Source organism: Asparagus officinalis, chromosome 7, assembly GCF_001876935.1.
Source record: "Asparagus officinalis chromosome 7, Aspof.V1, whole genome shotgun sequence".
Classification (NCBI taxonomy): Eukaryota; Viridiplantae; Streptophyta; class Magnoliopsida; order Asparagales; family Asparagaceae; genus Asparagus; species Asparagus officinalis.
The window spans coordinates 111,786,786-111,798,168 of NC_033800.1; the positions used below are offsets into that span (position 1 = coordinate 111,786,786).

Here is an 11,383-nt window from a genome sequence, read left to right on the forward strand (position 1 = left end):
ATTTGTTACGAATTTGGGGGCTGGAAGCATTTTTCCCTTAAAATTATGATAGCATAACTCCTCTATAACAAGTGGGCGAGTAAATGGGCAAGGTGTCGATATATGCCAAATGCGTTGTGATGGTAAAATCCTCCTAATATTCTCGTGGAAAGTTAGGTGAGCGGATGGTAGAGTGACACGCGCCTCTCCATCCTTCATTCATCCCAACAACCACCCGAATTAATCACCCCAACTCATGTTGGACAAATGAACAACGATATCTGGACAATAGAAGCCTATGTACAAAGCAGGAGTCCATTCCAAGACTACTACAGTTGTTTGAGAATGGCAAGTGGGAGGGGCGAGGATTCCCTGACGTCAGACAGCAGCTACAGGTCTACAAGTGTTGGGCGTTTTTCACTTGTTTTCCACAGTTCTCCGGCCGATACGACGAGTGTCTGATTGATGAGGAGAGGCCGAGGGAGTATCGGACTCATTTGGAGCTCCAACAAGTGGTAGGTCAGTTGCCACAACCACCTTTCCATGTTATAAGCTCACAAACTTTGCACTATAATTAGCCCATTACAAAACTAGTGCCACCACAAGTTAAATTTTAAAGTTAGCGAGATATGACAACGCTGTTTCTCCCGACGAGCACCGATGAGAAGACACTACGGCCGAGCTTCGTTCGTGACGAAGATGAACGACCGAAGGTCCCATACAACGAGTTCAGCGACGAAATCCGGATCATATCACTGAAGGGGATTGATGATGCAGTCGAGGGTAAACGAGAGAAGATACGCAACAAGATCGTGGAGGCTTGCGAGGAGTGGGGGATTTTTCAGGTGGTGGACCACGGTATTGATGCGGGACTCATTGCAGACATGATGAGGCTTGCCCGGGAGTTCTTCGCTCTGCCGCCAGAGGAGAAGCTGAGGTTTGATATGTCCGGTGGGAAGAAGGGTGGGTTTACTGTTTCAAGCCATCTTCAGGTACTCCTTATAGCCGGCATTTGTTTTATCCGTATGTTTTTTCTTTTCATATTTCTAAAATTTATTTTGGCACGTAGAGGGTTGTAGTGCAATTTGATATAAATTTATTAAAAAGTCATATACACCGAGAGGGCCTTACCTCATTGTCAATACATTGTTGGTGGAGACCTTTCTTGGATAAAAATCTTGAAAGAGACTTTGAGAGATTTGTCTTTGTCGCGTCTTAAAAAGTCAATTAAAATTTTACGAGCTTGTGTCATAATATCCTTTTAGAAGAAAAGAAGTAGACAAAGGCACAAAGTTGACATTTATGAGAAAGAAAGAGATGGCTAACCTAAGTACGCAAATTTTTTCTCGTAAACGAGCAAAACTAATCCGTGTATTGTCGCGGTATTGATGTGAAAAGAAGCCATTTAATGGTTTATACATTGGGTTTAAAATACACCGAATATATGTAATTACTTAGAACAAATACATAGCAAGTTACGGAGTATCTTATACTATGCTAAGATGTTGAAATACAAAATGAGTTTAAGATTAATTATGTAGAGTATTTTGATTATCAGAGTGATGTTGACAGTTGGTGGGTTCAAGAATAAATTTTGGTAAAACTTTTGGTCCGTATGGAAAAAAAATCCTATTTTGGAAGTGAGTGACATTAAAAATACATTGAGATAAAACTTTTGGTTTGTAAGCAAGTAATCAAGTTATAGTTCGCGATGACGTGACATTAGTGTAAAAATTTTGGTTTAAAAATGCATTATGCACCTTATAACATAGAGCAAAATTACAATAAGTTAAAAATAAAATGCAGCAAGTTATGTCCATATCAAACTACTGAAACATATAGTGAATTTAAGATTAATTTGAAGGTATATTTTAGGTATAAGAAATATTTTGGAAGTTTACGACTTTAAAAATATGGTAAAATGGTGGGTTTGCAGGCATAAAATTGTTTTTTGAAAGTGGGGAAAGTTTAAATATAAATAGGGGTTAAACTTTGGATTCACACGCAACAAACTAACCTATAGTCCACAATGCCAAGACACTTGTGTGAAGACACCAAGAAATGGCCTAGGCATTTGGTTTGAATATACATGAATATCTAATAATTTACAAAAAAAAATATAGCAACTTTTCACAAAATATAACAACTTATTAAATACTTAGCTGATGAGATAAAAGTGGATTTAAAATTATTTTTGTTCTAAGAGTGATTTTGGAAATAAGTAGATCTGAACAAAGATGGGGCTAACACTTTGGATTTGTAGTGAAAAAAACCTTTTGGCAGTGGATATGGTCAAAAGTAAATGGGGGTAAATTTTTGAGTTAATAAGCTAGAGCTTATAAATAAAAAGGCAAAATTTTGGGTTTATAGGCAAAAAAAACTATGTATTCTTCACTATGTTGAGATATTGGTGTGAAAAAAAAGGCACAAAGAAATAATAATTTAAGAATTTAGTTTAGAAATATATTGTACACATAACCACTTAAAACAAAAGTATGCAAATCACAAAAAATACAATAACTTTCATTGAGTATATAAGTACTAAAATACAGAGTAGGTTTAAAAATATTAAATTGAGTATTCCAAGTCTATGAATGATTTTGGAAGTAGGTGGGTTTAAACATGAATGGAGTCAAGACTGCTTGGATCTACAGGCAAAATAACCTTATTTACAATAGAGAAGATATAAAGAGTGCAACTCCCTAGTTTCCCTCTAACCTTAATATATAGTATAATTAAATAACAACTTACAATAAAATATAACCCAGACTGTCTACTGAAATATTTTGCACTAAAAGTAATTTTTAAAATGAGCGGGTTAAACTATAAATGGGGTAGAAGTTGGGTTTATAAGCCACAAAACCTTTTATATTATAGTTTATTATATTATTATATTATTATATTATTGAGTAAAGTTGATATAATAGTTTGGGTGTGGGAGGGTTTTGGGTTACAAATTAAGTTGAATTGAATACTGTGTTTATAGAGAAAATATCTCCTTTATATATAATTTTTATTGTAATTTTTAGGCTTAAAAGTAATTAGTTGGCATTTTTGGCTGATTTGTAAAAATATTTCTTTACGAGTACACACCTATGGAAGAAAAATAAGATGCGCTGGGCAGCGGCTTTGTACCCGAGACCTTCATGTTCATGCTATAAAAAGCTCCAATCAAATCAGCTAATTTACCTCAAAAATAATTTGGTAGAAATATTCACTAACAATCTAACATAGCAGCTGTAGCTATGAACTGACATTCTGCATTAGTAAACCCTTTAGTTTTAGTGTGTGTGTGTTAATGTTAGGAACCTAAAATACGCAAAATTTAATTGCTAAATGAATTAGTTCATCTTACCATTATGTTGTATGGATATATAATGTTGTTGACTCATAAACATGAATCATTCATTAATGATTAAAGCTTTCAAACTCCTTTTTGATGTAGAAAAGAAATTTTTGCGTATAAGCCCCTTTTTAAGAAATCACATCTGCTACATACCTTTTGTTTTTTTTTTATGTGAGTTTTCCCTCCTTGACCCACCTTCTCTTATGAAAAACCTCTTTTTATGTTGCCACTTGAGTAGAGAGGGAAATAATTTTTCTTCATCATCAAACTACCCTTAACCTCAACCACTTATCTCCCCTTTCTTTTCTCATGAACACATGAAAAAAAATTTCCTTCTTCTTTCTCTTCTTCTCACCCATTATCTGTTTCACCATCACCTTTCTCATTACATCCTCCTCCTCTTTCTTCACATTATTTCTCAGTTATTATTTTTTTACCGTCCATAGTCACTCTTCTGTCATTTTTCCTCTTTCTCCAATCTTATCTCCTCCTTCTACTAAAAGTGTCGCTACAATATTCAAAGACTATCATTTTTAACTTAAATGGGAAATCTTTTAAAGTCATGCCAAAGTTAATACCTAACAATTAAAGTTAATACTCAATAGTTATATTTAACACCTAGCTTTTAAAGATTCAATGTTAAGTTTAGCCGTTAGGTGTTAAGTTTGAGTGATAGATGTTAAGTTTAATTATTGAGTGTTAACTTCAATGTGACTTTAGAATATGATCTGTTTAAGCAAAGATGAATATTTTAGTGTCGCTACAACTATTGTGGGATAAAGGAGAATGTAAGAAAGCAGAGGAAGGTGGAGATAAAATGAAGGATGGGAGAAAAGATAGATGAAGATAAAAGTGGAGAGTGGACGAAGAAAGTAAAGATGAGACTGATGAGAGGGGAGAGGGAGAAGGAAAAGTGAAGCAGAAAGGACAAGAATGGAGTTAAGATGGAGGAGAGATGATATGAGAGAATAAGCATGATATGAAGAAGAGAGAAGGAGAGAAGATTATAGGTCAAGGAGAGAGAAGAATGAAGATAGGATGAGGACAGAGATAGAGTGAAGAGGAAGAGAAAAGGGAGGAGATAGGATGGAAGAGAGAGAAGAAAGGAGAAAGAATAGAAGAAACTTGTTGACATGAGGAGGAAAGAGATAGAAGAGGAAGAAGATAAGCATATTTTAGCAATAAGAAAGAAAGAAGAGGCTGAAGAAAGAAAAGTTAAAAAAAGAGGCTTTTAAACACATTTGACATTGTTTAATAAGCTAGGTCACATGATTATTTTTAGTTTGGGACCTAGACGTAAATTTTCCTATAGAAAAGCATCGAAAGTAAGTGTTGACCCTAGTTTGACTAGTTATCATGTGAAACCCCTCTATATTTCTAAACTTATTAAATCTATCCCTTGTATTTTCTTAATTCCAAATCTACCATTTTCTATACTTCTCTCCTCTCTAATCTCTCTACTATCCTAACTACCAAATATAATCAGCTAGGAGGGTATCATCAAATAATGTAGATTTGGAGATATAAAGGTAAAAAGAACCTTTATTATTTAGGTGAATTTGAAGTAATTAAAATACTCAATGACAATTAATTAAATCTTCGCGATGTAATGTGCCTACTAAAACTAGCAAGAAGTGAGTTCATGTTTGCCTTAACCAATATTCATCTAAATGTTTCATTAGCTAACAAAAACTAGTAAAATAGTGGTGCTCAGGTAGGGTCTGTTTGGGAGTTGGGAAAGAAAAATATTAGGAAAAAGGGAGAGTGTGTTAAATATTGTAGATAACTAATCCTCTTACTCTTTTCTTTTAGTTCAATATTCCTTAGAATATTAGAACAACTCATCTTACTCTTTTATATAAACACATTTAATATAATGAAGGATATTATCCATTTCCCCCATTGCTCTATACTTAACATGCCAAAGCTATTCTTCATCTTGGAAATACCTCATCCTTCTTCCTCGACTTTAGGAAGCGGAGGTTTCACCATAAAATTCATCTTCATCCTTTCCCTCGATCGCTTCACCGTCAGCTTTTTACTCAGCAACCTCAACTCCTCTCAATCCCAACCTCTACTCATCCCCTTCGGGCAGCTCCAAACTTGCACTGCTTCAAGCTAGCTCTGAGCCCTGCAACCTCCTTAATCCCTCACCCTTAGGCACCACAAACTTTTCCTCATCTGCTCTAACCAATTATAATCCTACTCACATTCGTCCCCAATAACCAATCACATCAAGTCTTATGCAACTCCACCCAATACTCTCAATCATACCCCACACCTCCCCTACTTGTAGCTTCTCTCAATCACAACTCATCACCATCATGATCGATCACCAACTGTTCTATAAAATGTCTCAAAGACCGAACCACCACTAGCGAAGGTCATTGCAGAGTTCAATACCTCCATCAATGCCCTATGTCACCACCACTATCTCGACCACCTTCATCGCCATTACTCATCCCCTCGAATTCATGTGAAACCAAATCACATTAATAGAGCAAGTGAATGCAGTGAACTAATTGTGGATGATGGGAGTATATTTAGGAGTATCTTGATAAAAAGTGTAACAAAAGATAATGTTAGAACACTTTAAATGCATCAATGATATTCACCCAACAACCCTTAACTAAAATATTCTTTTATCATTTCTATTAGATTATACTATATGCTAAAGTTAATGGATATGATCAGATCTTAGCTATAGTAAACTTGATTTAAAATAGTAGTTGTTTTGTCAAATATTCCCAAAAGCCAATTAGCTCACTTGATTAGAACTATTTAGCCTTAAAAAAAGGGATCTATGTGCACCAATTAGGTCACTTGATTTGAGTCTTAGCACATTTAATTTACATAGTAAAAACCCCAAAACCTGTGTGCAGCACATATTTTTTGGCATAATGTACAAATTAGCATATAGCTAAAGAAGGGATCTAATTAGATGGCATTTTGCATATAAACTCAATTTGTACACCAAATTATTTTTAAGCTCGTCAACTTTCAAAATGACTCTTTAAGACCAAAATATTCCATAAACTTTAATCAAATAATATAATAATAATATAAGGTATAATAGAATGGTTCCGCTCCCCCCCCCTCCCCCACCCAAATAGATCCATAGTTTTATCCCTATTTATTTCTAAATGCACCCTTTTTATAAGCTCAAATTCTCACCCCTATTTATTATTAGATCTACCTACATCTAAAATCACTCTTTAACCCAAAATAATTCACCCAACACTAACTCTATTTTTTGGCTAGATTGTATTTAAATACCCTAAAGTTTCACTAACATTACACTTAACTCTTATTTTAAAACCGAGTAAAACAATGCCCCAAAGTAAGTGAGTAAGTGTTGTGGATGAATGCCCAATCATACTCTCTTTAAAAACATGAGTTCGGGAAATATTTCTATGGTCAATATTACCCTCCACTATTTATTTCATTTATATCTTAATCTATCATAATTATATCTTATCCTAATCCTACGTGTACTATCTATACCTTAACAATTAAAAAAATATTAATAAAATATATAAAATATCCTCATGATATTAGTTTGTTAAAATAAAAAAATTTATACGTAGCTAACGTACTATAATACATAAAGTATTGCAAAAACCTAAAAGTTTTAAAATTGTACAAAATACCCTAAAAATTTTAAAATTATAAAAACTATCCTGGTGTCTAAAAACTTAAAACAATAAACATAAAAATAAGAAATTAGCACCAGTTTACGAAGAATTTAAAATTTTCGGTTAACATCTCAATATCTCAAAAATTATAGAAACACCCTCAAAAGTTCAAATTACAAACAAGCACATGAAATTCTAAAATTTTAAAACTTACAAACAGCATAGATGAATTCAAGGGATTATCATAATACATGAAAATTTCTGACATTTCAAAACCTAAAACAACAAACATGAAATCAAGAAATTAACAGCAGCCTCCAAAGAATTTAAAATTTTTAATTAACACCAAAACAACAAACATGAAATCAAGAAATTAACAGCAGCCTCCAAAGAATTTAAAATTTTTAATTAACACCCTCAATGTCCCAAAAATTATAAAGAAATTAACAGCAGCCTCCAAAGAATTTAAAATTTTTAATTAACACCCTCAATGTCCCAAAAATTATAAAAATACTCTCAAAAGTTTAAATTATAAAAAAACAACCTTAACAATTTAAAAATTCTAAAATTTGCAAACAACAAAAGATGAATTTAAGAAATTACCCTCATGCACCTAAAAATTTAAAATTTGTCGAAATTAACCTCAAAGTTACAAAAGTTGTAGAAAAAACTCTTTCAAAATTTAAAAATCATAAAAACTCTAAATTTTTAAAATTTATAACAAGTTCACATGAAATCTAAAAACTATTGGTAGACCGCTGAAATTTGAAATTTTTAAAAATTAATCTATAGTTTTAACAATTACAAAAAGCAACCTCGAAATTTTAGAGTTGTAAGAAATATCATGATATTTTAAAATTACCACCGATACATGAAACATAGAAGTTACAACTACCAAACTTAAAAATTATTTTTTTAGAATACTCCTAAAATTTTAAAAATTACAAATCACACCCTCAAGGTTCAAAACCACAAAAAGGCTAAAATTTTAAAACTTGACAAAGAAAAGTGTAATTGTTAGGTATTCTTTCATTAAGATATATATATTTAATTTCTAATCTTTACTATCCCTTTTCAGCATCTAAAGATTGTCTAAGTTGATATTGGTAAACAAAAGCAATAAGAATTGATTAAAAATATCTGGTTAGGGAATAAAATTTTAAAAAATATTATAGCTTAAAAATTATTGTTACCATATAAATTAAAGCAACTGCATAAAATTTTATTAATAAGTTGGACCAGCAAAACACATTAGTAACATTAATTGATAGATATTTAAATCCATAAAAATGATAAAAGGCTATAATATAACAGCTTAGCATTAACTCATTATAATTTAAAAATATTAATCTCTGATGTTAATAATATTTATAGGGTAAAAGAATACAATGAATTATGTATGGAGAAACTATCAGAATGTTCAGAGATATCATTAAAAAAATCAAGCTATTTCCATTGCAAATGGGAAAGTAAAAAAAATAAATCTAAAATTCAAAAAATGTCCATAAATCATTTGAATTGGCATTAACATAAGGCATGTCTATTAAAAAAGCACCAACTAAGTTACATTAGAAAATAATTTAATAGCTTTATCTCAATCAAAGAAAAATTCTCTATAGAAGATATAAGAAAAATTAGTAAGCATTCATAAATTTTATACTTTGTTCTTTAAATACTAAAGAAAATAAATATTAATATTATAATCTAAAAAAAATGGCAATAAAAAATATAGGTATTTAGTTTAGATCTTTATAGAAAATGATAAGGCTAGAGCAAATGTAATATTATTGACGTAACGGAAACTCTTATTGAATGCATATCGGAAGAATTCATTATAGAGAAAAAAGAGGTAACTCTTAATCTTATTTAAGTAATAAATTAGAAACATAAAGAATTTTATATATATGATATTAATATTGATTCTCATTGAAATAAAAAAAAAATCAAATTCTGTATTTTAAGAAGTTTGTGTTGAACATTGAAAATACATTTAACTTCTTTGTGAAGTTAAATGACAAGATAAAAGATTAACGAGCCCACGAAAGATAACAACACAAAAATATACAACTCTAGCCTGATATCACAATCGAGTAGATGATAAAGACACTACTCTAGAATTATCCGAGAAAAAGATAAAGGTGAGGAATGATTGATCTTAGCTCAATAAAAAAAATAAAATATAAGGAATAAAAGATAATATTTTATGAATATTTTATAGAATAATTTAATTATTTGGAGTGAATTTAAGAACTTTCAGAAGGGAGTTTCATGATCTTTTTTAGTACTTTTTTATGCTTGTGCAGATGCTTTTATCATATGAAAGTATACTAGAGTTAGCATTAATATTTAATTTATAATTTTTTTATGAAGTCTATCAATGATTAGGAACAAACTTCATATTCTCTTTTGTATCGTTTTAGCATATTTTTAACCAATCATTTTGACTTATTGATTTTAAATATTCATCTTACTTGTATAACATTATTTTAATATTTTTCACTTTTATAACATTGTACTTTCTCAAGTACAGGTTGGTTTCATGTCAGTAAAAATGATATAAAAATTTAAATTAGTTTCAAATTATATTTGTTTTCTATCAATTCAAATATCAACATGAAAATTTAAATTGGGTGTAGTCCATTTAAACAAACATCAAAGAAAATAAATAATCACAATATAAAAGTTTAGAGACAAAAGAAATAAACTATTAAAGTGGGACTGAGAAACAAATTTTAGTTAGAAAGTAATCTTAAAATACTTAATCATGGTATTTAACCATGTGCATTGTACGTGTATAAAACCTAGTAGTTAAAAAAACACAAATGATGTTAACTTTTTTCTACGTATCCAATAATACCATATATTATGTGGTACTAAACCAAAACTTGTAGAAACTTTAGAGTGTTTGGTTATTTATAAATTGAGGGTATTCATATGAAACATTGGGTAAACAATAGGGTACTAATGTGCAACATTAGGTAAACAAGAGGGCACCACCATGCCATATTTTGAAAGTTTGAGACATTTATCTACATTGTTTAAATAGTTTGTGGTGTTTTTTTAAGTGCATGGTTTTAAAATAGAGGGCATTAAAGTGTAGGTTGGTGAAACTATATGGCATTTAACTGCAATTTAGACATTTTTAAAAGAAGGCCTTCTCCTTTGATGCACTATAGCTTGTGACATTGTTATTTGGCTCAATAAAAAAAAGGAATGTTTCAAAGAAAAGAAAAGGTGGTAAAGTGCCCCAATTTTTATGATTTCAAGGAACATCCCATAAAAGAGGAGCATGAGCACCCAAACCTATATTAGAATCAAACAAGCCTTGACTTAGCCATAATGAGATCAATCACTTAGTCTTTGCTATAGAAGAAGCCTCTATGCTAGAGCCTATTCATCATCATCCTTTCTGGTAGGAAAAAGAGTTATACTATCTAGTACTAGTTCTATGTAGTGTTCACTTGGATGAATCTGCCAAATCAAGGTCATCCTATGTAGCATAGCAGACCAATCATCTACCTCTTTTCGTGCTTTCAAGAAGGGTTGTTTGAAGTTTTCATGGAAGCTAACTTGAAATATTTGATCATAGGTACATTTTCCTCTTGAATATTATTGTTCGAGTGCGACCGAACTACTTCAATTCAATTTTTGAAACTTCTTTATAGATTTGTTTGCAGAGATCCTCTATGTAGTTGTCTATGTAGGGCAATCGATCTACTTCCACATAGCGTTGAGGCTATGTCACAAATTATAAATAAAGTTTTTTTACTTGTAAACTCAAAGTTTTACCTCCAATTATTTTTAAAACCCACCCACTCTGAAAATCACTCTTGTTGTCAAAATACTTCTCTGAATTAATTTCAAATTAACTTTATATTTCATTACTTTGATATATGGTGTAAGTCACTATCTTAATTAAAAAAATCTAAACATTTTAGCCGCATTTATTTTTAAACCCACTCATTTCAAAATCACTCTTAGATGCAATCATCAGTTTAACTTTGAACTGACTTTTATTTTAACAATTTGGCAAACAATGTAAATCGTTGTACTATAACTTGTTATATTTCTATTCTAAGTGGGTTATATATTTGGTGTTTTTTTAAAATTAAATTCATAAAAAATCATATTTCTAGTTTTCTTTCACACTAGTATTAGCGTATAACCCCAAAGTCCGTCCTCTTTTATTTCTAAACACGTCCCAAATATTTCATCAAATTGTTTTTAAAATTAACTTCGTATTTTAGCATGTTAGCATATGCAGAAAGTTACTATTTTTATTTTTATTGTAACTTCCTATATTTTTTAAGTGGTTAGGAATCTAGTGTACTTTTAAACTAGATGCTCAAGCTATTAATTCTTTTGTCACGCTAATGCCCGACATCATGAATGGTAAATGAGTTTTTTCTCCTATAAACTTAAA

General features: G+C 30.9%; 1 protein-coding gene across 1 annotated transcript in view; it reads left to right on the forward strand.

The window, feature by feature from the left end:
* LOC109848156 (naringenin,2-oxoglutarate 3-dioxygenase-like) overlaps positions 487-11,383 on the forward strand; it is a 14,098-nt gene continuing 3,201 nt past the window's right edge. Inside the window, 1 exon segment of the mRNA XM_020417524.1 lies at positions 487-971. Within this exon segment, the coding sequence (XP_020273113.1) occupies positions 609-971 (363 nt within the window). The 5' untranslated portion in view covers positions 487-608.